The sequence below is a fragment of the Apis cerana genome, linkage group LG11, assembly GCF_029169275.1.
Source record: "Apis cerana isolate GH-2021 linkage group LG11, AcerK_1.0, whole genome shotgun sequence".
Taxonomy (NCBI): domain Eukaryota; kingdom Metazoa; phylum Arthropoda; class Insecta; order Hymenoptera; family Apidae; genus Apis; species Apis cerana.
The window spans coordinates 10,743,766-10,769,925 of record NC_083862.1 but is presented as its reverse complement, the minus strand read 5'-3'; the positions used below and the strand labels follow the sequence as shown (position 1 = coordinate 10,769,925).

Sequence of the window (26,160 nt, the reverse complement as noted above, 5' to 3'; positions counted from 1 at the left end):
ATGCGGATAAATATATTTTACAAATATTTTTGTAAAACTGCCTATATTATCCATATTTCGCAAATAACAATGTTCCACTGATTTTAACAAAGAGAGTCCACACTTGGAAGTAGAAAAAATTAATATTATTGGAACACACTGCAAGCAGAGATAGAATGATTTTTCTTTTTTTTTTTTTAGAATTTAATAATTTCACTACATAGTAATTTGAAAATCTTTTTGTCTGTTACCAAATTGTTTAACGAATGCCATATTGTGTAGCACAGTCATAGCAATCAATATTTCAGGATAATCATAGATGTTCGATTTTCAGTATAAGTGGCAGGCGTCAATATAACCGTAGAGAACTATCATTTTCTTATCTACGATACAATTATACAGAATGTCAATTAATTTAAATGGGTAATGATACATACTTGTCGTATAAAATTCGAAATTATGCTTAATAACTACGGTTACACACATCGAGTCATACATCATCAAATGTCTAGTATAATTGCATTCATCAAATTGATTTCTTCTATTTCGAAAAGAAGGACATTCATCCTCTTGATACGACTACCGCTTCTATATCGGTTACATACCTGGAAATATGGATAGTAAGAGAAAAAGATAAAATTTATATCTAGAAAAGATTAAAATATTTAATTTTTTATAAATTAAAACTTTTACCTTTATATTAATATTCTATCTATCATTTTTTTACATTTGAAATATGTCAACAAACCAAATAACTTTTAAAGATTTATTTAAATTTAAGTTATTCAGTATTCCAGGAGACCAGAAACAAATATATCAATATATTTGATATTCCTTATTATAAATTGCTCGAGAAATATATGAAATTTTTGGGACAAGATCCACGCCAAAGAGATGATTTCAGAAATATTATTGTAATTGCAATAGTGACTAGTATTTCTGGTATTCTTATTCCAACGGTAAGAATGTTATATTGAATATTTTAGAAATATTTCTTAGGTGAAATGTAAAAATTGAATGAATTCTATGAAATGAAGTAAGTAATTAGGTAATGTTGTTAAACGATCGGGACCTGGAATTCATTAGTTATTAGAATTATACACGTCATTATGTGATAAAAATATGGATGCAGTGATCGAGTGTCTGCCCCATTTGATCACGGGTGTAACGAGTATTGTTAAACTTTTGAATATTCATTTCAACAGAGAAAATGTACGTGAAATTAATATTATTCAACTTAATTTTTTTTAAATATAAATATACAAAATCCATATCTTAACTGGACAAACATCTATTGTGTTATAGTTTAAAAAATTGTTTGAATTTATAACAAAAGAATGGGAGAAGTTTGAGTTAAATAATCAATTTCATGTTCTTGAAGAAATTACCGTAAAAGGTAGTAAAATGGCACAGTTATATCGAAGTAAGTTTTTGCATCTTAATATTTTCCTCTCTTGATTCTTAATTATTTATGTAATTTAAAAAAAAATTAGCAAATAAATGAATCAATCTTTTATCTTTTCAGATACATTGTTATCCTTCACGGTATTATTTTTACTCGTACCACTGGTTTTCCCTTTTCTGGATATTGTTCATCCATTAAACGAAACTCGACCGAGACAGCAATTATTTAGAGTTAATTATTTGATCTTTAACCATAATGACTATTTTTTTTATATATATTTGCAGTTAGCTTGGGGATCTATCATTGTTGTAATGATCATAGTTACTATAGATTCGTTGTATATGATTATAATTCATCACAGCAGCGGAATGTTTGCGATGTGTGGGTAAATATCGTAATATTTTATAATATATAATTAATTTCTATTTAAATTTATATTTACTTTTTCTAAATTTTATTGTACACATACAGATATAAAGTTCAAGAAGCGACCAAATATACGAATCTATTCAATGACAGAATTATTTCTGAAAATTACACGTATGAACAGCTTAAAAATTGCATAACCATTCACGATAAAGCCCTTCAGTTTGTATTCCTCAAATTTTACATAATTCATATTAATTAATATATTGTCAAACACTTTTTCTTGGACTAATTAGTTTTTTTTTGTCATATTTTGAGGTTTTACAATATTTTGAACGAAAGCAGTCGAAATAGTTATTTAATTCAAGTTGGATTAAATATGATGGATATAAGCGTGACAGCTGTCCAAGTAAAGAAAAAATCTAAAGAGAACGAAAAGAGATCAAAGAATAAGAAAAAAATCTTATCTAATGAATAGTTTTATTTTTCAGACAGTCGTAAATTTAGATAGACCGGAAGAAGCGATTAGAACTGCTGTATTTCTTGGAGCTGAGCAATTTCATTTGTTCGTAATCAGCTTACCTGGACAGGTACTTCTGGATCATTGTACAGAAATGGCAGATAATATGTATGTATTTAACGTGTGTATATGTACAATTGTAGACTCCTATTTGCATAATCTTCTTTTTTTTTTTTTGATATCATATAACAGATATAGTTCTACATGGTACGAAATACCAGTAAAAATTCAGAAAGTACTCCATATGATGCAAATAAGGAGTAAAAAGCCATGTTCATTGACAGCGGGCGGATTGTATGAAATGAACATGGAAAATTTTGGAATAGTATGTAATAATTATAGAATTATTTATAATTCTTATTTATTAACATTTATACGGTCATTTTTATTTTAAGACTTTTAAAATTTGCATGTCATATTTCACGATGTTAATGTCACTAAAGAAATAAGTATACGTCAAAAATATTTAGTTCATGACTTCATTGTTTTATGTCCAGATTGATCAAGAATAATAGAAAAAATATATATATATATATATTGTTGAAAAATTTAAGTGATTTTATTAAGGTTATTTAATCATATTTTCCATACGATGTATGGATAGTATGTATTTTAATAATAAATTATAATAAATTGTATTAGAAAACTTACCCAAATATGTATGTTAAATGAATATAATTTAATTAAAATCATTATATAATTATTCTTACAAGATAATAACATTCTTCTTTTATTTTCTTTTTTTCAAAAGAAAGAAATTTTAAAATTAAAAAAATTGAAAAAATTATTGTATACAGATATACAATACTTTATATTTCGTATTATTTTTCTCAATAAGTACAATTTTTATTTGATATATTTTTCACATCCTTGAAAAATTTTTTTGAAGGATTTTTTGAAATTTTTTTATTCTCTTCCTCAAATATTATTTGAATTTTTGACAACATTGATTTGTAATTATCAATTATTTGTATAATCTTCTATTTTTGTATCTTATTATTGTTATAATAGTTTAGTTTGAACAATGTATAACGCGAATATCTACAACACAGTAAATGAAATTTACCTTGGATGAAAACGTATTACAGTTTTTGTTTAAAAATTCAAAAGACTTCAAAGATTTCGATTGAATGAAAAATTTTCACTAACATTATATTTCAATTATCGAGATCAATATTTCAGAGTAATCAAAGTCATTGATTTCTAACATGATTGATGCCTTAGACACTGCTATTATTTTCTTATCTACGAAATAATAATATCATACTTTAAAAACGATATCTTAATACATACCTGTATGATGAAAATTGCACATTTGTAAAATGTAGAATATTGAGTTAATTATCCCTATTTTCTATGGTTCTATAAAAAAGAGTTTAGACGATGTTTATCGAAACAGTTTTATGAACAGTGTGCTACCACATTGATTGCAATAGATTTTTTGAATAGTTTTCCCGTTTCAAAAATTCGTAAATCTAAATAGTAAGAGAAAATGAGTAGTATATCATAATTTTTATGGTATAACTTTATCACAATAATTCTATCTATTCGATATTCGTTATAAACATTTTATTTGTTCGAGAAATTGCATTGGAATTGAGTTGAAATATTTTATTTTATTATGATATATAATTTTTCCCAATATTTAATAGTTATCTTTTTTTGTAAATAATTAGATAAAATTTTTAATTTAAACGACAATGTTCAGTGTTACAGAAGAGCAACGAACAAGAATATAACGCATTCGATATTGCATATTATAAAACGCTCAAATTATATTTAACGATCTGTGGGATAAATCCGTATCAAAATAATAGTATTAGTATAATTATAATAATCATGATAATCTCCGTTTGCATGAGCTTTCTTTGTCCAACGGTAAGAAGAGCATATTATGTCATTTTTTAATAATTATTAATCGATGAATAAAAAAATAAAAAAAAATAATGTGAGAAAATATCTCGCAATTGACAATCTTTAAATAAAGCAAATAATCAGGTAATATTGTTACACAATATTGGAATTCACAATTTGATAGTCTATACAATTATGGGAGGCCATAAGTAACAAAGATTTCGATAATATCATTCAGAATATACCTCAAGTAATTACAGTAATTATCAGCATGATAAAGATATTAAATATCTATTCTAACAAAATACAGGTACTGAAAAAAATCATTTTATAGACACAAATTTGCAATTATATACATATAATAATTAAATATATTGTAGTTTAAAAAATTATTTAACTCTTTGGTACAAGATTGGAAATCATTAGAATCAAAGGAAGAATTAATCATGCTAAACAAATTTACTCAATATGGTAGTAAACTTGCACTCCTGTACAGGAGTAAGTGATCATAGAAATAATTTCTCATACATATTTTATGCAATATTAATTCAATATACAATAATAAAAATATTTCTTCCAGGAACTTTATTAACATTTCTTGTAATATTTCTCTCTCTTCCTTTATGTAATCCCATTCTAGATGTTATTTTACCATTAAATGAAACTCGACCACGACAAAATATATTTAATGTTAATTATATAATCTTAGACAATTATGAATATTTTTATATCGTATATATGCATTTATCTTGTTCTGCGGCTATTATTGTGATAATAATAATTTCAGTAGATTCGTTATATATTTCTATTATTTATCATGCTTGCGGATTGTTTGCAGCATGTGGGTAAATATTCAACGTGATATTAAATAATGTATAATCAAAAAACAAATATATCTTAAAATATATTTTAAAAAACAATACTTAACTTATATCTCTTTTATAACTTGAATATATCTTTTACCATTTATTATTAATATTAATATTAGATATTATTAATGTTAATAATTTTAAATAATAATGTTTATTATAAATACATATAGGTATCAGATTCAAAAATTAACAAAAGTTCATGCTATTGAAAAAAATGGACCTAACATAAGCAACATTGATTACGAAGAATTCAAACAATGTGTGATAATGCATTATAAATGTCTTCAGTCTGTACCAATTATTTAAAATTAATAATTAATAACAAATAATTTAATTCAAACTAAAAGTTTTATTTGTCTCATTTTAAGACTTTACGATGTACTCGAGAAGTGTTGTAGAAATTTATATTTGATCCAGATGGGATTAAATATAATGATTATCAGCGTGACGTGTGTTGAAGTAAGAATACATATATTATATTTATTTATTTTACAATAAGAGATTTTTCAAATTTATATTTTGCAATAAAATTATTTGAATGAATAAAAAATGATTAATAAACATATTAGTATCTTTATTTTTTAGGTAGTTGTATTTTTAGATCGACCAGAAGAGGCCATCAGGGCTGTTATTTATGTTATCGCTCAACAATTTCATTTATACGCTATTAGTTTGCCTGGAGAAACATTACTCAATCAAAGCTCAAAATTAGCTGATAAAATGTAAGTTTTTTTATATTATATTTATATAATAAAGAAAATTGAAAATAGTCTAAATTTATGAATTTCACAATAGATATGATTCTGAATGGTACAAAATACCAATGAAAGTTCAAAAAGTGCTTCATATAATGCAAATTAGATCCAACAAACCATGTATATTAACAGCAGCGGGATTATACGAAATGAAAATTGAAAGTTTCGGAATAGTACGTAAAATTAATATGTAAAAATGTGTTACTATAATAATAATATAAACAAGAGCTAATAACTTATAATTTTTTAATTTCAAGACAATTAAAACATGTATGTCATATTTCATGATGTTTTTATCATTAAGAGAATAATTTATTTTCGTTACTATACGAAAATATGTATTCATACATTCTAATCTTATGATTTATCAACAATTTAATATTTCGCTTTCTAATTGTAAAAGCGATTATGTGCAAATGAAATTCTTCTTCAAAAAAATTATTTAATCGATATCAATTATATTTATACCATATGTATTAATATTAATTTCGTGCACATTATTTAAGTTATTTATGTATTATCAATAAATAAATGTTATTCTAATTAAAAAGTGATATGTTATAAAAAATATAGAATATAGAATATGATATATTATTATTAGAAATTCATATACATATAAATATTTTTAGATAAAATTAATGGTAGATAAAATATTCGTAAAAAAATTAAAATATAAAATAAGTATTTATTGTTTAACATACAATAAATTTCGCAAAAAATATTGGTATAATTGATAAGTCAACTTATTAAAAGTTAGTAATAAAAATTAAAAAAATATAAAACAGACATAATCAGAGAATATTTAATAAATGTTTCTATTTATATAAAATTTCATTCATTAATTAAAATGTTTTTTTGTATACAGTTGATAAATTGTTTTACTAATTGCTGATCCTATAAGACGTTTTCTATTACCAAATTGAATATTTGCTAATAACAATTCTCCATTACAGTCAGATGTATGTAAAGCATCAATTAGCAATCGTGGAGTTGGATAATGTTCTACAATTGCTAAAGCTTTATCTACAGACATTCCTTTTAATTGTAATAGTTGACGGATAAACATTTCATTTACTTTAAACACCTAAAAAATTTATCAATATAATTACCAGAGAAATATATATTGTATAAATTTGATATGCAATTATATACCTTGCATTTAGATGCTGCTTTATTAAATTCCTCAAATTCCATGAGATTATAAATATTATTTGAAATATTTGAAGGAAGTAATTTAACATTTGTTTCTTTAATAATTTCTTTTTTGCAACCTATTAAATTCTTGTCCTAGAAAAATTTTTTTTTGAGATAATTAAAATTAAATTAATAAATAAATTAAAATATCAGAATTGTAAAAGAAATATTACTTTAAAAGTTTTAATCAAAATTCTAGTTAATGATGATAAATAAAACATAGAATCTTTATGGCTCTTGGTGTATTTTAGAGAAAAATCATCTTGTATCAGAGTATTAATAGAAGCTTGCATCAAAGATGAATATGGTATTGTCAATTTTTGATTCTTCTCATGATCCTCTATTATATAGATGAGATTTGTAATTCCAGATTGTTTTAGTCTGTACTATATAAGATAAAATTCTATTTAATTATAAATAATATAAAAATATGTAAATATAAATTAATTTCATTATAATATTACTTTCTGTTCATGAAATCTTCCATCTATAATACTTGCATTCAAATCATCTATTCGTTTTCTTTCCACTATATAAGGTAAAATTAACTCAATTTTTTTTCTTTTACATCTAGCAATCCATGCAAAATCACCAACTTTTAAATGACGTATTTCAAATAATACATCAAGTTTTGTTAGTTCCTTTATAGTATCATCATGTTGAGGTTTTGTTTTACCACTATATTAAAATTATTAAAATCACATTTTTAAATTTTTTATATTAGAATTCAATAAAATGAAACATACCCAGAAATTTCTTGTGTATCTACTAATAATATTATATCAAATTTGCTTGATTCTAAATAAATATTTTTTTGAAAATTATCAATAGATGTTTTATTTTCTAAATTATCCACATGATTTTTATCTTGTAAATTTTTTGTTTTTTCTTGCACATTTTCAATAAGATCATCATTTTGTTTAGATATTTGCTTTTCAAAATTCTCATCAAATTTTTCTCTATGATTTTTTATAATAATACATTCTGCAGATTTGGATTTATATATTTTTGAAAAATTATTTGAATCTTTATCCGGTATACTCTTAGAACATTCTTTTTGTATTTTAGTATTATCGATATTCAATTTATTTGTTGGAAGTTCTAAATTTAAATTTTTATTTTGTATATCTTTAGAACAATCTTTTTTATTATTTTCGTTCAAATTATTTGTTGGAACTTGTAAATTTTCTATAATCAATGTCTCCAAAAATGTTTGAATTTTACTTAATATTTCAAAAGAATTTATTGATTTCGCATCAATATTTGTAACTTCACATATCTTTCTTGAAATATTTATACCATGTTCTGTAAGATTATACCTAAACAAATTATATTGTTTTTAATAGTTAATATATTTTTAATAGTTAATTTATGTTATATATAAATTCAATAATCATCATTACCTAATTGATTCATGATCAGATATCATGGAAATTAAATTTTTTTCAAATAAATTTAAAATTGAAGTCTTTGTTGCAAAACCACATAATTCTTCTATTTCAGATAATAAATCTACTTCAGTAACATATTCTAACAAATTTTAACATTAAATAAAATATAAGTATTATTTATAAATAAAAAATTATTTATGCAAAAATTAAAAGTATTCTTTAGAATATACCTGAATAATAAAAATCCTGAAATTTCTTATATAAAATCAATAAAACAGCATAATTTTCTATATTCCATGACAATAAATTTATATCATTAAAAGTTATTAATTCTGTCTTAAAATAAAAGATGAATTAAATTATTATATTATAAATTTATTTAATTATATTTACATTTAAAATATACATTAAAAAATATATTTACTCTTTGATGTACAAAATCTTCATTTGTAGTTGTTTGAACTTTACTTTTTCTTTTAACTATATTTTGTTCATTGTGGCTGCAATATTCACAAGTATAATCATTCGCATTTATTAAATCTGAATTTTGAGCTTTGTATTCCTCGAGTTTTCTATCTAACATCGAGCATAATTTTTTTCCAAAATGTTGTAATATTATACAATCTTTTCCAGACTTTAATGGTAGGGGATATTTTTTCAGCGCAGCGAGTGCTTTCGAAAAATGATATTGCAAATCGGAATTTCTGGATGCAGCTTCTTTTCTCCATTCTTCTAACCAACATTCAAATAATGGATTTGGATTTTTTAACTTTAATTTTATTCTTTTCATGATATTTTTATATAATAATATACATATATCTATATATTACTAAATAATAAAAATGATTCATCATAATATTATCACTTCAATGAAACAAATATCTACACACATGACTTTTCAGTATGAAACTTTAGAATTCACAAACTTTAGAATTAACAAGTTGTATACATCTTCTCTTTTACCTAACCTAACCTATTTTTTATCTTATATTCAAAATTGTTTTTATTAATAAAAATAAATAAAAAATCATATTAAACATGATTAAATATTACTTAAAATATTATATATCTTATAAATATATACTAAAATTTGAATTTTCAATCTTTTCTTTTTTTAAAAATATTTCAATGTTTTTTTAATCAATAAAAATATGATATATAAAACAAATTAAATATTTATATATGGAATATAAATATTTTTATTCTTTTTAAATTAAAATTTATAACTTTATATATAAATTTATATTTTTTTGTGAAATAAAATTAACAACATATAAAAATACAAAAATATATATGTATCTATAATATGTATCTATAATATGTAAAAAATTGAATTAGATAGACTTTGGTAAGATTTTTAATCAATAGATTAGATAAAAAAATAATAAAATTATCTTTCGCTTATATAAATTTTATACAATAAATATAAATAAAAAAAATAAATAATGAACAAAAACAGATATAGTGTAAAAATTAAGAAATTAGCGTTATCTCTAGAATGTAAATGAAATTCAAATATATATAAGAAAAGAAAATAATAATAGAGTAAGAATTGATAATTAACGCTATCTCTTGAATGTCAAAGATACTTTTTTAAAAGTAAAAATAAAATGGAGTAAGAATTAAAAATTACCGCCATCTTGAGTATTTTTAAAAAAATGATTATTTGAAAAGATATAAAAAGATATAAAAGATGGAGTTGATAGTCAATTCTTATCTTATCTTTATCCTTCTTTTCCTATTTGCTCTCTTTGTTTATATTTTACTTTCATTTACTCCAGAGATGGCGCTGATATCCGAAATTTTACCTTATTTCTCTCCTTTTTCCACTATTTATTTTTCTTGTCTATTTTACTCTGCAAAATTGATATACTTAAGAAACAAATTTGATATTTAATCAATTTTATGTTTTTTTTGCCTATTGATAAAAATCTTTACAAATCATATTTGATTAAATCATTTTATTTAATAAAATAGTTATTCTATTTTTTATTTATAATTTTATAACTTAGTTTTATTTTCAATTATTATTAATGTTATACTATCTTATTTTGAATCGAATCGGTAATGTCGGTAATAGAATGACATAAAATGTAAAAGAGCTTAGTGTCCCTGAAGCATGAGATAAAAAAATACATTGAAGTTAAAACTATTTTGTATCTCGTTTGTGTCCATAGATTAGTTCAGTCGGTGATAAAGGAAATTTCATAGTTAAATTATCGGTAATTTATGTTTAGCGTAATAGAATTTTGTAAGGTAGTAAATATATCTTCTATCTTTGGTAGAGCAAGAAATGCTAACCAATACGTATTTATTTTAATATTTTTAAATTTATATAGTGATTAAAAGATTTTTATGAAATAATCAGTAAAATGTATACATAATCAGTAAAATATTGCATTGTACACATATGATTTCAGTAATCGTTTGCAAGATATGATCTCATTTCCTGGTAAATCATACGTACAGTAATAAAAATTTTTTTTATTTACAATTAATCAAATATTTTAATTATTCATATTTAATTAAACTTTTACAAATATATTTTAATTTAAGTTTGATATAAAATAATGTTATCTATATTATTTATATTATGTAATAATTATTGTCAAATTGCTATCATTTTAAAGTATTAAAAAAATAAAAGATTATAAATAACAAAAATATATAATATAATATATTTACATTTTATAATTGAAAAGATATATTGATTTCAGTTTTAACTTTGAATAAAGATTACATGCATACATATGCTTGAAACATTTCAAATAATTCTTTCTATATTTAATTATAACAAATTAAGAAAATTAAAAACTGAATAGTTTATATAATATCTAAAATATTTATGTTATAGTTATAATGTATACATATATGTATAGAATTTAGAAATGGCAACTGGAGGTAGTAGTTTTATAAGTAAACCAGCTAGAGGATGGTTACATCCTGATCATTTAGTGAGTAAAGAAGGAATTACTTATACTGTTAAAGTAAGTTTTCATTTTTGTATAATAAATATGTTTTATAATGAATAATTCTATAACTAATTTTATAAATGATAAATATTATTATGTTACATAATTTTCAGTATATAGGATGTCTAGAAGTATATACATCTATGAAAAGTTTAGATTTTGAAACAAGATCTTGTGTTGCCAAGTAAGTTTTTAAAATATTTTTAAATTATATTTATATAGAAAAATTTTATATGTAAATCATATATTATATTAAAATTTTTTTAGAGAATGTATAAATAGAGTTTGTGAAGCAGCTGGTTTAAAATCTGCAGATAAAAAAAGAAGGGTATCTATATTAATTTTATTATTAAAATTATTTTTCAATTATAATTTAAAACTTTTAATAATTTAAATTTAAAGGTGGATAGGAAAGTATTAAGAGCAATAGCAGATAAACCTCGCATGGAACATACAGGTGCTACAATAAATTTAACTATTAGTAGCTGCAGTTTAGCTTTGACTAACATAGAAAATGGACATATTATTGCTAAACATGAAATGCCACGTATATCTTTTGCTTCAGGTGGAGATACGGTAAATTATATATAATACAGTATTAATTTTTTATTTATTTTAACAATTATTAATTATTAATTATATTATAATTACAAAGTATAAGTTAATTATTATATTTCTTAATAGGAAATATTGGATTTTGTTGCATATGTTGCTAAAAACATGCAAGAATGGCGTGCTTGTTATGTATTAGAATGTGGTGGAGGATTAGCACAAGATGTTATATCCACTATTGGACAAGCTTTTGAATTACGATTTAAAGAATTTCTTACAAAACCAGCTTCATTACAGTAATTATGAATAATAAATAATTGTTAAAAAATTAATCTTTTATAATTTATTTAATATATTCTTTTTTTATGATATAGTCCTATATTAAATGGCATACGAGAAGCAGACAGAGATTATTATAATGATCTGCCAGGTAAAGTACCACCAGATATTGGTCCTCCACCAGTTCCACCTTTACCAACTTCAGCATCAACTTTACCCAATTTGAAACATCATCATTCTGTTCAAAATCATATATCACGAAGCAATGTACAAAATTCTGGTTTACATGATACATTTTCTATCAGCTCTGATAGACATCATCAACAATGGGCAGGTAATATTTATTTTTCTATATTTTATTATAATTTATAATATAATTTATTATAATTATGATTCATGATATAATTGTAGAAACTGGTAATTTAATTGATCTGAATTCTGATGGAACTTCAACAAATTTCAATATTCCTCCTGAACATAATTATGTAAATGATAGTGTTATAGCAGCTACCAGAGAAAATCAACGTGATCAAACATCACTTTTTGATGTGTTTGATATGCGTAAGTAATTTAAAATATAACATGTTTATCTATTTAAATATATAGTATAAATTTATATTATATAGAATATTATTTTATAGAGCCATTCAGTTCTGCAATATCAGATATGAATAAATTAAGTCCACATTCTCAAAAGCAACAATTAAAACAAGAGATATGGTTTCATGGTAGCGTTAGTCGTGCTGAAGCAGAATCAATGCTAACAAGAGTAAATATCAAAATAAAATTTTTTGAATTAATATTTATATTTATATTATATTGTTATAATATTATTATATTATAAAATATTACAATAATATGTAATATTCTTTCATATTTATTTGATAGGATGGTGACTTTTTAGTTAGAGAATCTCAAGGTTCGCCTGGACAATACGTTCTTACTGGTATGAATAATAGTACACCAAAACATTTATTACTAATTGATCCAGAAGGCGTAGTAAGCATTTCGAAAATTAATATTATGAAAAATTTTATATATATTTATAAAGAAATAAGAATATATATAATTTATTTCAATTCCAGGTTCGCACAAAAGATCGCGTTTTCGATAGTGTTAGTCATTTAGTAAATCATCATTGTGACAATGTATTACCAATTATATCAGCAGATAGTGTTTTAGTACTTCGGTATCCAATTCCTAGACGTACGAATAATTGATTTTTATATTATAATATTGCACAATAAGTAAGGTTCACATTTGATATCGATCAATATTGGATATAAAATATCGATATCGAATATGGTGCCTTCTATAACAAAAATTTTATGTCATGAATACCTTGTTTTAAAAAGTAAGAAGCAAAATAGAAAAGAGTTTATTTCATCTTATTTTCGTTTCTATATTAGGAAGAGGAATTATTAATATCAAAAATTCATTTGTGATTAATAATATTACAATAGACAGAAAACTATATTCAAAATTTAAAAAATTACTATTAAATATTAAATTATAATATTCAATCAACTTTTTAATTAAGGTATTTTTATGTAACAATTTTTTTTGTAACAAAAAAAAAAATATCTATAAAAAATAAGAATATTTACAATATGTTTTTATTTAATTTATTGATTTAAATTTTTTATAAAATTTTTAATATAATTACATAAAATCTTAACATAACACATATGTATATTTAAATATTTGCAAATATTTTCAAATTTAAAAATTGTGACAATATATGAATGAATTTCATATTAAACTTAATATACCATTTAAAATATTTCAATGCTACATTTGTCAAATATTAACAAGAAATTTGCTAATTATGATCAAAATCAATTATTCAATATAATGCAATATAAAACCAAATATAATTCTTTTCTATTTACTCTAATTCAATTAACTTTTATATAATCAAAATGAAGTATATTCGTCACTACTACTATTATTATTATACTTCGAAATGTGCCACAATTTAATTTTCTGATTCGGTACTTACTGAATAAAATAAAACTATATTTCAAGTTTTGTAATTTTATCATATAGATCGTAACTTTCATAAAAAATGTTTTTGTAATTTCATTTTATAATGCTCATAAAATAATAATATCTATAAAATATATATACATATATTTTTACGAATTTTGTAACGTCCCGATAGTATGATGTTTTGATCTGATATTTATGAAATAATCTTCATTTTTAATCTCAATTTTAATAAAGAGAATTATATATTTATATTCTACTTAAAATATAACAACCAAACTGAATTTTATATTCTGCATATTTAATATATATATGAATCGAATCTCTAAAAAATATCACATTTGCATTTTTATATTATGCGCTTGAATATGATCCATTGTAACGTTGTAATTTTTAGTATTAAAATATATAAATAATAATATTTAATATTTTTAATGATTTTTATGATTTCAATTGTAGAATATAATAAATGATATAATATTTATAAATGTAAAATTATTATAAACTTTAAAATTAAGAAAAAACACTAATGTAATGTATAAATCATTATACATTATATTTAAAATTATATCTTACAATTCATTATTTATGTAATTACTTCAGAAATAATATTTTATGTATATGATAAAATTGAATATCAATATATACCAATTTTTATACTTTTTACTTCTATAAATTGCGTAAAAAAAATATATATATTGTTATCTAATTTAATTATATTGTTATCTAATTTTTTTTTAGAAATAACAATTACATATGTAAGATAAATATTAAAAATTTGTATAATTGTGAAAAATTTAATTCATAAATTATTTCAAATAAATAAATTTTAATAAAAAATAAATTTGCACTAGTGAACAATTAATTACTATGATTTCAGAAAACACTATGGAAACATACAGATAAGAAACATAACTAGCAAAAAATATAACTTTAGATATTTTTCTTCATTCGTCTGAAGGTAAATATAAAATATGAAAGTGACATTAATATAATCGTTATAATTTAAATTAATTAATATTATTATTTAGTATATTATATGGAATATATGCAATATTTGCGTATGTAATTTTGTATATATAATTGTACATGTAATATAATTTAACGTAATTTTTTGATTTATAAAAATATTTTATTTTATATACAATAGTCGAAACTACAAAATTATTAATAAGCCTAAATTACATTTAAATAAAAAAAACGCAAAAATGTCAGAATATGATAAAGTGAGATCTGGAAAACTTATTTTGAAAGGTGAAAAAAAAAGGTATAAATAAATATCATACTTAACCTATTTGTTTCAATATTTACAAAATAATTTTTTATAGAACAAAAAAACGAAAATTAAAAAAACAAGAGAAAGAATATGTTATTACTTCAGAAGATAAAGATACTATAATTCATGGTATTTATTATAATATTATATATATATATATTTTTAAATCAATTATCAAACTAACATATAAATGTTATAGGTGGTTGGTGGAAAACTACACAAGTGTCAGAAGTCACAGGAACTATAGCAATTGAATTTGGAAATCATATCTACATGAAAGCTTTAGATAATGGATTATTTACTTTAGGTGCACCTCATAATGAAGGTGAAGGACCTTCACCAGAAGAGATTTTAACAGCTTTTCCAATAGGTGAAACTAAAGTTGCATTGAAATCTGGTTATGGAAAATATTTAGGTGTTGATAAAAAAGGTATTGTTGTTGGAAGAAGTGATGCAGTAGGTATGATTGAACAATGGGAACCAATATTTCAGGTAATTATTCAATGCAAATATTTGTCACAATATAATAAAATACATATTGATTTTTTTCTATAAAATGTTATTAAAAATAAAGTAAATTTAAATTAATAAATTTTTTATATGTATGTATAGATATCATAACTATTTAATATATATAAATATTATATATATATTATTAAAAGTATTAATTTATATAATTTATATATTTCTTTAATTTAATTTGATTTATTTCATAATTTAATTTGTTTAAAACTACTAAAATACTTACTAAAATAAAAATATAATTTTTACATATTTTATAAAAAAATATGATTTTTTTAGGATAACAAACTTGCTATTTTGAATAGCAACAATTGTTTCATGTCAGTTACAGATGAAGATGATATTATTTGTCAAAGTAAGACTGCTGGACCTTCTGAGTTTTGTACTGTAAGAAGTATAACACAAAAGATACATGATCCAAACAAAGATATTCCAAAAGAGGAACAAGGTTCTCTTCATGATGTTGAAGTGAATTATGTGTAAGTTATACAACAACAAAAAAATATAAGAATTTATTTTTAACAAGTATTAAAATAAAAAATAATATTGATAATATTTTAGAAAGAAGTTTCAGAAGTTCCAAGACAAAAAATTAAAAATAAGTAAAGAGGATAATTCTAAATTAGAAAAAGCAAAACGAGAAGGAAATTTGCATGAAGCTTTATTAGATAGAAGAAGCAAAATGAAAGCAGATCGATATTGTAAATAAGTTTTTTTTTTTATATATTATTATTATATTATGTATGGTAACATGTATCTTATAGTTAATTATCATAAAATGTATATTTATTAAAAATATAAAAAAATGATTATAAGCTATAAACAAAAAAATTTTTATTACAAATTATTATGTACATTCATCATTTTTTATAATTTAATGCATTTTTATTTATTTATTTTTTTTTAAATATACTTTATTTTATATATTTTTAAATTAATTCTTCATTATAAATAATAAATCATAATTTAAAAAAATTTATATATTGTATTTATACGAGAAATAAAATATGAATACTTGATATAAAAGTTTTTCATAGTTTATATATAATTAATTGATTTTATATTACGAATTAGTTTATATATAGGGTTAAATCGGAAATAAAGTGAAACTGATTTGTCTCTATTACATTACCGTTGCACTTGTTTCATTTTATTTAATGCAAATAATTCAATTGCTTATAAATTAACAAATAAGTTAACCGACATTTTTGTATATCAACTTTTGTATTTATTTTAACCTCTAAACCTTTCTAAAGTCTTATGAAGATATTACACACTGTATACAATTATTATTTATATTAAACTGTAAACTTTTAAATTAAAGACATGCGCAATAATTTCAATTTAATACATTCGCTTGAGTAAGTTTCATATTAGTGGGAACTGTGCCAGAGTGAAGTACGAAACGAATGTTGTTTTTTGTACAAATTTGTTTACAAACATTATTTTATTTTATAAAATTTTAATATTTTTGAACAAATGGCAGAACAGTTAATAAGTGAATTAGAAAAGGCTGCACAAATAATTTTGGTAAGTATATATTCAATAAAAATAATTCTTTTAAAGGTTATAAATAAATGTATTCATTAAATTTTTAAAAAATTATATGTACAAATATTATATTTAAATCTTAAAAAATATTTAATGCAACTGTATAGTGTTTAATATAAAATTTGACACATAAGCATAACATACTTAATTAAATATTATTGTTAATTATAATTCTCATAATTAACTTTATTATTGCGAAATTTTATTAATATATTTTTATATATTATATAATGTAAATATATGTATTTTATATGTATAATTTATATTATATGTAAATAAAATGAATTATATAAATAATACAAAATGTTTTCATACATATTTTAATAAATAATATAATTTAACAATATAATTTTAAATATAACTTTATTTGAATTTAAAATTATTAAAAAATGCTTATTTATATCTTTCATTATGTTTAGGAAAATATACATATATTTTTATTTAAAACATTTTATTTACTTTAATAATTATTTTTTTAGGCACCACCAAATTTAATTTCAACAGAACAACGTCATTCTGCAGAGGAAGTTTTTTTAAATTTTAGAAAACTTAAATCTCCTTATGAACTTTGTAATCAAATTTTGGAATCTAATACAAATGATTATATTATATTTGAAGCAGTTGGTTTAATAAAGATAGCATTAATACGAGAATGGCCTTCATTATCACAAACAAATATTTCTTCAGTAAGAGATTATCTATTAAATTATGTTATAAGCAAACCAAACTTGCCTCCATATGTCAAAGGATGTATCTTACAAGTTATTGCAATTATAATTAAAAGAGGTAGTGTAAATGACTCTGGACAAGCACGACAAACCATATTAGGACAAGTTGAAAATTTAATAATGACTGGTGATTTACCAAGAGTAAATAAAATCAGTTAAATTTATATTCTTTTATAGTATTATATGTTGTATTATTTATTAATATTTTTAGAAACTTTTGGGATGCAACCTTATTTCTGCTATAATTCAAGAATATATAATCAATTTCAAGTCTACAAATATAGGTTTAACATGGGAAACACATTTCATTGAAAAAAAAATATTTCAAACTGGTGATTTGAAAAGAATATTTAAGTTTTGTATTGGAGTAGTTGATGAATTAATAAAAAAAGATTTACAAGAAGATAGTATAACATTTTTAAAACAATTACTCCCAATTTTGGAAAGTATATTTACATGGACATTTGTTCAGTTAAAATATACAAATATCCTTTTCATAAAAAAACTTATATTTATATATTTTTTAAAACATTTTTAGATTATTTCCTTTATTATTATTTTTAATTTTATTGTAATTCCTTAATTCCATTGCACAAGATGTGCTAGAAGATGTTCGTGAATCATTAAATTGTGTACCTTTAGAAATAGATAAAGATTGGCAAGATGTAATGTTAGTTCCTGCTGTATTAGATTTAATGTTTACATTATATTGGAAAATACGAGAAAATCCACAATTAGCTCATCATGTAAGAACTTGTTTAATTCAAATGGCAAATTTGAGTAGTTCAGAAATGCAATTTAAAGAAATAGAAATGCAATATTTTACTAATTATATGGAAAGGTTTTTAAAATTTATTACAAGCATTAATATTATTGATGAAGAAGCAAATGGAATTGCTAATATTATCAAAAAACTTTTTACATCTTTTCGAAAAAAATTTTGTTCTTTACCTAGTGATATGTTGAAAACATTTTTGGAACAAATGTCGCGATTGACTTATATGTTTTTAGAAAATGCAGCACAAGAAGAATCAGTAAGTAAATATTTTTTATTACTATAAAAAAATAAAAGATTATTAAACAATTACTAATAAAATTGTTTTATTTGTTATAGTTAAGTATTGGTGAATGCTTATATACTGAAGCTTTGGATGCTTTGTTTGATGCATGGTTATATATCTTATCAGAGAAAGATTTATTCTCTTCAGAATTTTTTAAACAAACTTTTATTCAAATATTTAGTATATATCTTCGATGTCATTTATCACCTCCAGAAGGTATAAGAACTATTGAAGATAAAGATCTTGAGAAAGAAGAATTGGATAATGAAATTGCTGATAAAGACAAATTTAAAGAACATTTACAAATAATTGGTAAATTTTTACATGTGTGTACCTATGCATGCATATACAAATATATACATATTTATATACATATATTTTATAAAATATATATTTGATTTTAGGAATTTTTGGTAGACAGATTCCAAATTATACTCTTCCATTATTGGCACAATTAATTGAAGATCGTATTTTTAAATTACGTGAAAACTTAAATAAATTAGTGGAACAGGTTGAATCATTTAATACAATGAAAAATGATTCTTTACCTAGATTATATGAAGATATACATTGGCTAGTACTTATGATAGGTAATATACTTTGTATGGAATCTGATGGTGAACTTGCTTTAATACCTACTGAAATAATGACATATGATATGGAACAGGTGTGTAAATAAAATGAGAAGAATAGAATATAATAGAACATATACATAAAGTGAAATTTCGTTTTATAATAATTATATGATATGGTTAATATTTTTTATTTAACATAATAACATATTTGTATAAAAATAACATATGATTATTTTGTAGGTGCAGCAAGGAAAAGTCGATATGAATCTTACACTACAATTTTTAGCATCATCAGAAAATATTTCGTCACCTATCGATATTTCTATAGAATCAGTAGATCATGTAATTCGTTTAGTCGCAAGTATTTTTCGTTTATGTGCCATAGAAAAAACTGCAATGTCTGTTTTATCAAACAGTATATTAAGTCCAGAATTAAGTTGTACCATAATCTGGTTTCTGAATAAATGGTCTTTGCATTATCTTTTATCAATAGAATATCATTATCTTGAAATATCTCTTACATTTTTACATACTTTTGGAGACAATACTCCTGGTGCATTATGGGCTACGAATTTTCTTTTAGAAAAAATAGAATTTAATATTAATGCTTTTAAAAGTGAACCAGCAGTAATGGATGAAACTATAAAGCTCTTGATATCACTCGTTAGTGGCCCAAAAAAGTAATGTCATGTTTGATAAAAAAAAAACTATGTTTTGTACATATTATTTTATAATACACATATACGCACATATATATATATATATTTTAGAGCCAATTATGTATTGAAGTCTGAACGATTTGGACATATTATAAATTTAGCTACAAAAGGACAACATGACTTTCCACAAGTAGTCAAAAGAGGTTTAATGCAAGCAATAATTCAAGTTGCTATTACTGTCCAGAATAAAATTGATCAATCTTATTGGATACAGACTTTGCAACCATTATTAAACAAATTCAAACAAATTACCTCTAATGAAAATTTTTTACAGTGTTATCATCAAGAAGAAATTAAAATTCAAGTTATAGATATTCTAGAATATTTTATTGGTAAATTTTAATTAATATTATAATTTAATATTTAATGTTTAATATTTTAAAATATAAAAAGATTATACAATATTATACATATATACATTATGTATTCTTACAATATAAATTTTAATATTATAGGAGTATCACAAGGTGCACGAGGATCTGAAATAGGATTACTTTATCAATATATGCAATCTATATTACGCGAATTACCAAATTTAATATCTTTATATCATAATTATCAAGATATAGTACAATTAATTTTGGAATTACTTTTTGAATGTACAAATGGACCGGAACCAGTTCTTCGTGGACTTACTGAAGTAAGATCATTTTCAATCTAAATATTTTATTTTAATAATTCATGTAAAATAGTATTTATTGCTATTATAATTTTAAATATATTTATTTGTCCAGACTGAAGCTACTCAAGTATCTGAAATATATTTAAGTGCAATACAAAATTATGCGCGTTGTAACATCAATCGTTTAACTATAGATTCAACTGCAGAAGAAGACAGTTATCAGGATATTTTGTTATTAATGAAGCTTTTAACTAATCTTTTATGTGAAAATATATTGCAGGATAAAACAGTGTTTTTGCATGGTTTGACTATAATTATGCCTATGATGACTACAGATTTATTAAAATTTCCATGTTTATGTTTATAGTAAGTTATATATAGTCATTATTACTGTTTTAAAAAATTCTTGTATTATTAAAATTATTATTTTAAATCAAAATTTCTTGTAGCTATTTTCAAATGATAATGTCTCTTTGTAAACATGGTCCTCAAAAAGTAATTGATTTATCATCTGAACTATTGCAACCACTTTTAGCATCAGTAGAATTAGGTTTATTTTCATTTGGTCAAGAAGTGTCAATGTTATGTTGCAATATAATTGAAATATTAACAAAACGAATTTTTCAAAATATTCAAGATAATCGTCCAAAAAGTCAAATAATGGCACCATTTTTAAATGTAAGATAATAAGATTCTTAAATGTTTTTGAAATAATATTAGAATTAAATATCATATGATTTTATTATAATTAATACTTTTTTTTTACAGTTACTAATTACTGTTATATTAACACATCATATTGATTCGAATTTTATATCAAATGTATGTACATCGCTTTATTATTTGATACGTTGTTATCCGGACGAATATAATCGAATTGTACAAAATATCTTATCTACTCAATCAGATCAACAAGTTGTACAGAGATTAGCTGATGCCTTTACAAAATTAACCGAAAATATGAATTTTCATTCGAAACATGATTATAGAGATAAAAAAAGATTTAGGAATTATTTTGATGAATTCATTTGTAATGTACAGGGTTTTTTAATGATTAAATAAAATTAATCAAAAATATTAATTTATTTTTTATTTTCCACAAAGGAAATTTTACTTTTAATATTTTAATTAATATTTTAATATTTTAATTAATATTAAATTTAAAACAGGAATACATCATGAAAGAAATTTTTTAAGCATGTAAGCTTTTTATTGACCGATTTATTACACGTTACCACTTACAGTGAGCCTAGCGAAAATCGAATAATTATAATAATAATAATAAATACAAGTTACAGCATCGATGCATGTTTTTGTCATAGCAAACGATCGAAAACGGAAACGTTTTTGTAATTGAGTTTTTAGTTATCTTATAAACAAGTACATGAACTTACATACTTGGTACAGATCAAATCATCGTTAGCTTTTTTCATATGCCTTCAGATGATCTTCGACATTTGACAAAATGTTTATGTTAATATTAAATTTATTTATATATTTATATAATATACTTTATCTGTATAAGGTATATGTATAAGCAAACATATTCTTTCGCGCTATCCTTTCGCACTCACTCTCTCTTTCTCTCTCTCGTGCGCGCTTCATTCTCTCCTTTTTAATTCCTCCTTTTCTCTTTAATTCTGTATTTTGACTTTTAATAACAACAATGATTATTAATCTTATTGATGCGTTTTGCATGTTTATTTGCAACGTTCATCATTTTTCTTTTTTCACTTTCGATTTCTTTTTTTCGACCATTTTTTTATAATTCGTCTCTTTTATATTTAATATTCATTTCTTCTCTCTTTTGTAATAATAATTATGATTTTAACCCCCTGAAGCAATATTTTTTTTTTTTTTGCTTCATTTTACTTACATGGTTGTCATATATAGTATAATAAATAAATTATACATAAATAACATGCTAAAATATAAATGCTACATATATTGTAAGTAATATTTATAAATATATTATGCGTACATATAAGTATTATGTTCTTGTATAATTCATAGATTTTTCTTACAAGTTAAAAAAAAGTGAATAAATATCTTAATTATGCATGGCTTATTTTTGTTTTGTTGTGAAAAAGCACATTTTGTAAATCTTTTATTTTAATCCTAAATCTGTGTTAAAGTACAGTTATTCTTTAAATATATAATGGATATCTTAGAAAATAGTAATACATAGTTCACCTTCAATTTAGATTTTTAATATGCTTACTTTGCCAAGAGAGTTATATTACGAATATTACATCTTTTGTATTTATCTTTTACATTTATGATACATAGATACCTTTTATTATTCCTATTTTAAACAGAATTTGGTATCTCTTTGATGTATTATCAGACATAAATAACAATTTAATAATACTAAATGTTATTTTTTGATTTGACAAAAGAAGAATTTAATTAAAAAATTTAAATATTGCACATTGTTTTTCATAATTTAAAAAATGAAAAATAATTTTAAAAATTAATCAACATTGCACTTCTAGAAATAATAAAATATATTCACTTAATAAAGTCATTTTAATATTTAAAATTATCGAATTGAAATTTTTTTTAATGAAATAAATATATATTAAATTTAATTTTAGGGGTGTTCTGAAACGAAAAAACATACAAACAAACAATAGTATCATATATTAACCTGTTTATTTTAGTAATAGTTATATAATTTAATTAAATTAACATTTTTTTCTAATAAATAAATAATTACAGTCAATGAATAATTACCACCCCTAATAATACAGTGCTAAATAATTATTATATTGTGAGTTATTTTGTAACTATGTATGAAAAAATTTTCGATTGTGAAATATACATGTATATTTGGCAATGTTAATTAAATGCACTTTCATATTAAAAATTATAAGTAATCAGCCTGTCTCTTGAATTATAATTTAATGATTAATTATTATTATTAATAATATAAATTAAAATGAATAAATTATATTTATAAATATAAATAAGCAATAAAATTCATATATTCAAAAAAAAATAATAATTAATGATATTCATTATTAATTCATTTATCTAAATTTTTGCTTCAAAGGGTTAAAAGCGCCGAATGCATATGATATATTAAAGTATGGCTTTTTTTCTTTATCAATAGATAATTATAAATGACGTGATTAACAAAATAAAACTATGATTTTACAACAGTTAGTAATCAAAAACGGTAACAGAAGCAGAGCTCACTTTTTTGTAAGCCACTGCATACAAACGATCGAGAAAATAATCCGCTTCGAGATTTACAAACTTTTCACTTTATTTAACAGAATATGCTAATAATCGTTTTTGAGATCTCGCTTGAATAGTAGAAAAATTGGAATGCAGTTGAAATCGTTTAAGAAATTTTTCTTGAACGATAATGGGGATTATGTCGGCAATTAATACTGACATAAAAATTTTTAATAGATATTTGTACTGAATTAAAAGTATATTTGACTTATCATTTTGTCTAAATAATACTGCAAATCATTCGTATTATTGTTACTTAAGAACTTTCTCTGTTGAAACAGAAAAAAGTTTTCTTCGATTCCTATGCTCGAATACTAGTCTATATATAATAAGAATAAAAATTTGAATTTGCAAAACTCGTTTCGGTTTCAGTATCTTATTTTAAGTTAAATATTTATTAATCGAGGCGTAAAATGTAAATATTGACAACACGAAACAAGAGGAAAAAGGATTATTTCGATAACGATCGTAATAGACAAACATAATTACATAAACGAATTACTAACAATTTATTATTCAACGATTACTGTTTAGAATTCGTTCGAAATAATCCACACCCTTCCTCATCTCTTTTTCTTTCTTTTCCTTCTTTTTCTTTCTTCATTTCTTTTTTTCAGTCATGAACACGCAGAAATTCTTGTTATATCGCTCTTCTTTTTCTTCTCGTTCTCTCCCTCTCTTTCTTGCTTCCTCTCGCGCCACATCTTCTCTTTAATGAATATACCTACAATGTGTATCTGTTGCCTCATTTTCTATGATCGTCTTAGGAATTTTTTATTTAGGCATAAATATGTTACTCTTCATTGTATGCGTTCCACACTTAAAAGAGAATCGCTTCGTATGACCGACTAATATCGAAAAATTCGAATATATTGTAAGATAAATATCGCAAGCTCGTACAGTCTCATCAACGTTATATACATTTCTAAGTAATTCAAAATGAACGGAGAGACTATGGAAAAAGAGTTTGCGATTCCGAAAGTAATAATTTCAATATAATTCGAACACGTATAATCGTTTTTTTTTTCTTTGTTTTTTTTTTTATCGAAAGACAAACATGCCTTTATATGTTCGAGGATCTTTTTTATTTTCATTTTTCTATTCGATCGTCAGGAGTAAAAGGACTGACGAGTAAAGTTAAATTAGATGTCATGAGATATTAATCGGCGCTATCGAAGCTGGTAGTCAATCGTTAGTACGCATTTTCGAAACGATTTAATAATCGAAGACTACCGAAAATCGAAAGCTACAGAGATCATGGGACTCGAAGGCCGAGTGTGACCAGCAGAGCATCTTTTCAGAAGCTTTCGCAATGACGCTCGTTACCTCGGCCAACGTGTCGCCCACTCACTTATTTTGGTTCGATTGTTGATCTATTGGCGGAATTAGACCAACAGGTGAAGCATTATTCAAATTTGTAGCTGCCGGACCTTTGCGCGCTAGTTTTGACCTATGAAATTTGTTAGATAAATTTTGTTAATAATAATTTTTTTTCTTTAGAATAACAAACTATTTTTAATGCTAATATGATTTAAAATTATAAGCCTACCTGATTTGACCAGCAAGAAGAGGATTAATAGCATATAGCCAGTCATAAACCTCTTTGTCTCCTAATGTTTGTAATAAATATCCTCGATGTTTTGTGACTACACTATAAAAAGATAATACTAATGTGATAATGAGTTTTTGTATCTAATATAAATTACATCTAAAAATAATTTTATAATTAATAATT

General features: G+C 22.5%; 7 protein-coding genes and 1 long non-coding RNA gene across 53 annotated transcripts in view; 5 read left to right on the top strand and 3 right to left on the bottom strand.

Moving 5' to 3' along the window:
* Positions 1 to 413: 413 nt before the first annotated feature.
* Positions 414 to 798, bottom strand: LOC107999562 (uncharacterized). Its single transcript, XR_001766369.3, has 2 exons — positions 673 to 798; positions 414 to 584 (listed from the first exon to the last, which is right to left on the bottom strand). It is a non-coding gene; the product is annotated as an uncharacterized LOC107999562 (long non-coding RNA).
* Positions 799 to 1,066: 268 nt separating this feature from the next.
* LOC107999523 (odorant receptor 67c-like) lies at positions 1,067 to 2,911 on the top strand. Of its 3 annotated transcripts, none has more exons than XM_062081846.1 (7): positions 1,067 to 1,191; positions 1,285 to 1,402; positions 1,505 to 1,769; positions 1,856 to 1,972; positions 2,069 to 2,159; positions 2,242 to 2,378; positions 2,463 to 2,911. In XM_062081846.1, exons 1-7 carry the CDS (start codon positions 1,102 to 1,104, stop codon positions 2,662 to 2,664), a joined length of 1,020 nt encoding a protein of 339 aa, XP_061937830.1. In that variant the 5' UTR covers positions 1,067 to 1,101; the 3' UTR covers positions 2,665 to 2,911. The 3 variants fall into 3 exon arrangements, with proteins under 3 accessions (XP_061937830.1, XP_061937829.1, XP_061937828.1); XM_062081845.1 differs by having other exon boundaries at positions 2,242 to 2,595; positions 2,666 to 2,911; XM_062081844.1 differs by having other exon boundaries at positions 2,242 to 2,911.
* A 34-nt stretch (positions 2,912 to 2,945) lies between these two features.
* On the top strand, positions 2,946 to 6,340 carry LOC107999545 (odorant receptor 9a-like). 3 transcript variants are annotated; one of them, XM_017059469.3, is made up of 10 exons: positions 2,972 to 3,752; positions 3,979 to 4,148; positions 4,309 to 4,434; positions 4,505 to 4,622; positions 4,705 to 4,969; positions 5,167 to 5,283; positions 5,365 to 5,455; positions 5,582 to 5,718; positions 5,792 to 5,924; positions 6,009 to 6,340. In XM_017059469.3, coding segments are annotated over exons 1-10 (1,212 nt in total). In that variant the 5' UTR covers positions 2,972 to 3,751; the 3' UTR covers positions 6,063 to 6,340. The 3 variants fall into 3 exon arrangements, 2 of the variants coding, with proteins under 2 accessions (XP_016914958.1, XP_061937826.1); XR_001766367.3 differs by lacking the exon at positions 6,009 to 6,340 and having other exon boundaries at positions 2,946 to 3,752; positions 5,566 to 5,718; positions 5,792 to 5,986; XM_062081842.1 differs by having other exon boundaries at positions 2,972 to 4,148.
* Positions 6,341 to 6,416: 76 nt separating this feature from the next.
* On the bottom strand, positions 6,417 to 9,828 carry LOC107999517 (crossover junction endonuclease MUS81). 2 transcript variants are annotated; one of them, XM_017059413.3, is made up of 8 exons: positions 8,761 to 9,828; positions 8,567 to 8,672; positions 8,349 to 8,475; positions 7,692 to 8,264; positions 7,410 to 7,623; positions 7,119 to 7,331; positions 6,904 to 7,038; positions 6,417 to 6,835 (listed from the first exon to the last, which is right to left on the bottom strand). In XM_017059413.3, exons 1-8 carry the CDS (start codon positions 9,124 to 9,126, stop codon positions 6,590 to 6,592), a joined length of 1,980 nt encoding a protein of 659 aa, XP_016914902.1. In that variant the 5' UTR covers positions 9,127 to 9,828; the 3' UTR covers positions 6,417 to 6,589. The 2 variants fall into 2 exon arrangements, with proteins under 2 accessions (XP_016914902.1, XP_061937822.1); XM_062081838.1 differs by having other exon boundaries at positions 8,349 to 8,439; positions 8,761 to 9,623.
* Positions 9,829 to 10,330: 502 nt separating this feature from the next.
* Positions 10,331 to 14,554, top strand: LOC107999290 (SHC-transforming protein 1). 7 transcript variants are annotated; one of them, XM_017059010.3, is made up of 11 exons: positions 10,331 to 10,788; positions 11,191 to 11,323; positions 11,422 to 11,492; positions 11,576 to 11,636; positions 11,711 to 11,884; positions 11,993 to 12,156; positions 12,235 to 12,473; positions 12,551 to 12,700; positions 12,781 to 12,908; positions 13,028 to 13,138; positions 13,225 to 14,554. In XM_017059010.3, the coding sequence occupies exons 2-11, from the start codon at positions 11,225 to 11,227 to the stop codon at positions 13,357 to 13,359; spliced, it is 1,332 nt and encodes a 443-aa protein (XP_016914499.1). In that variant the 5' UTR covers positions 10,331 to 10,788; positions 11,191 to 11,224; the 3' UTR covers positions 13,360 to 14,554. The 7 variants fall into 7 exon arrangements, with proteins under 7 accessions (XP_016914499.1, XP_016914519.1, XP_016914529.1 ...); XM_017059030.3 differs by having other exon boundaries at positions 10,401 to 10,558; XM_017059040.3 differs by having other exon boundaries at positions 10,403 to 10,558; positions 11,216 to 11,323.
* A 496-nt stretch (positions 14,555 to 15,050) lies between these two features.
* On the top strand, positions 15,051 to 16,683 carry LOC107999325 (protein FRG1 homolog). 2 transcript variants are annotated; one of them, XM_017059069.3, is made up of 6 exons: positions 15,051 to 15,089; positions 15,279 to 15,395; positions 15,457 to 15,533; positions 15,604 to 15,896; positions 16,206 to 16,405; positions 16,488 to 16,683. In XM_017059069.3, the coding sequence occupies exons 2-6, from the start codon at positions 15,337 to 15,339 to the stop codon at positions 16,633 to 16,635; spliced, it is 777 nt and encodes a 258-aa protein (XP_016914558.1). In that variant the 5' UTR covers positions 15,051 to 15,089; positions 15,279 to 15,336; the 3' UTR covers positions 16,636 to 16,683. The 2 variants fall into 2 exon arrangements, with proteins under 2 accessions (XP_016914558.1, XP_016914550.1); XM_017059061.3 differs by having other exon boundaries at positions 15,055 to 15,189.
* Positions 16,684 to 17,132: 449 nt separating this feature from the next.
* LOC107999572 (exportin-4) lies at positions 17,133 to 22,259 on the top strand. Its single transcript, XM_017059500.3, has 12 exons — positions 17,133 to 17,456; positions 17,957 to 18,346; positions 18,417 to 18,690; positions 18,800 to 19,239; positions 19,320 to 19,578; positions 19,671 to 19,933; positions 20,082 to 20,521; positions 20,612 to 20,892; positions 21,016 to 21,200; positions 21,295 to 21,548; positions 21,632 to 21,860; positions 21,951 to 22,259. Exons 1-12 carry the CDS (start codon positions 17,406 to 17,408, stop codon positions 22,242 to 22,244), a joined length of 3,360 nt encoding a protein of 1,119 aa, XP_016914989.1. The 5' UTR covers positions 17,133 to 17,405; the 3' UTR covers positions 22,245 to 22,259.
* Positions 22,260 to 22,370: 111 nt separating this feature from the next.
* The window catches only part of LOC107999361 (kinesin-like protein unc-104), a 28,271-nt gene continuing 24,481 nt past the window's right edge, over positions 22,371 to 26,160 (bottom strand). For 23 of the 34 annotated variants that reach the window (XM_062081789.1, XM_062081798.1, XM_062081792.1 and 20 more), the window contains 3 exons: positions 25,975 to 26,076; positions 25,777 to 25,875; positions 22,371 to 25,149 (listed from right to left, as the gene is read on the bottom strand). In XM_062081789.1, coding sequence (XP_061937773.1) covers positions 25,137 to 25,149; positions 25,777 to 25,875; positions 25,975 to 26,076 — 214 coding nt within the window. In that variant the 3' untranslated portion in view covers positions 22,371 to 25,136. Of the gene's footprint in view, positions 25,876 to 25,974; positions 26,077 to 26,160 lie in introns of all 34 variants that reach the window. The other 11 variants (XM_062081793.1, XM_062081801.1, XM_062081810.1 and 8 more) reach the window with 1 other exon arrangement.

What these genes read in the sequence shown, in the direction of transcription:
- LOC107999325 (XM_017059069.3), top strand. Translation starts at nt 15,337, where the DNA reads ATGTCAGAATATGATAAAGTGAGATCTGGAAAACTTATTTTGAAAGGT. An exon ending in AATGGGAACCAATATTTCAG is followed by an intron (nt 15,897 to 16,205) that starts GTAATTATTCAA and finishes TGATTTTTTTAG; the next exon opens with GATAACAAACTTGCTATTTT. An exon ending in GATGTTGAAGTGAATTATGT is followed by an intron (nt 16,406 to 16,487) that starts GTAAGTTATACA and finishes ATAATATTTTAG; the next exon opens with AAAGAAGTTTCAGAAGTTCC.
- LOC107999290 (XM_017059002.3), top strand. Translation starts at nt 10,566, where the DNA reads ATGTTTAGCGTAATAGAATTTTGTAAG. An exon ending in GCGTAATAGAATTTTGTAAG is followed by an intron (nt 10,593 to 11,215) that starts GTAGTAAATATA and finishes ATATATGTATAG; the next exon opens with AATTTAGAAATGGCAACTGG. An exon ending in TAATTGATCCAGAAGGCGTA is followed by an intron (nt 13,139 to 13,224) that starts GTAAGCATTTCG and finishes TTTCAATTCCAG; the next exon opens with GTTCGCACAAAAGATCGCGT.
- LOC107999523 (XM_062081844.1), top strand. Translation starts at nt 1,102, where the DNA reads ATGGATGCAGTGATCGAGTGTCTGCCCCATTTGATCACGGGTGTAACG. An exon ending in AATGGCACAGTTATATCGAA is followed by an intron (nt 1,403 to 1,504) that starts GTAAGTTTTTGC and finishes TTATCTTTTCAG; the next exon opens with ATACATTGTTATCCTTCACG. An exon ending in GGAATGTTTGCGATGTGTGG is followed by an intron (nt 1,770 to 1,855) that starts GTAAATATCGTA and finishes GTACACATACAG; the next exon opens with ATATAAAGTTCAAGAAGCGA.
- LOC107999545 (XM_017059469.3), top strand. An exon ending in ACTTGCACTCCTGTACAGGA is followed by an intron (nt 4,623 to 4,704) that starts GTAAGTGATCAT and finishes TATTTCTTCCAG; the next exon opens with GAACTTTATTAACATTTCTT. An exon ending in GGATTGTTTGCAGCATGTGG is followed by an intron (nt 4,970 to 5,166) that starts GTAAATATTCAA and finishes AAATACATATAG; the next exon opens with GTATCAGATTCAAAAATTAA.
- LOC107999572 (XM_017059500.3), top strand. Translation starts at nt 17,406, where the DNA reads ATGGCAGAACAGTTAATAAGTGAATTAGAAAAGGCTGCACAAATAATT. An exon ending in AGGCTGCACAAATAATTTTG is followed by an intron (nt 17,457 to 17,956) that starts GTAAGTATATAT and finishes TTATTTTTTTAG; the next exon opens with GCACCACCAAATTTAATTTC. An exon ending in CTCGTTAGTGGCCCAAAAAA is followed by an intron (nt 20,522 to 20,611) that starts GTAATGTCATGT and finishes TATATATTTTAG; the next exon opens with AGCCAATTATGTATTGAAGT.
- LOC107999517 (XM_017059413.3), bottom strand. Translation starts at nt 9,126, where the DNA reads ATGAAAAGAATAAAATTAAAGTTAAAAAATCCAAATCCATTATTTGAA. An exon ending in GATACACAAGAAATTTCTGG is followed by an intron (nt 7,624 to 7,691) that starts GTATGTTTCATT and finishes ATTTTAATATAG; the next exon opens with TGGTAAAACAAAACCTCAAC. An exon ending in GAAGATTTCATGAACAGAAA is followed by an intron (nt 7,332 to 7,409) that starts GTAATATTATAA and finishes TATCTTATATAG; the next exon opens with TACAGACTAAAACAATCTGG.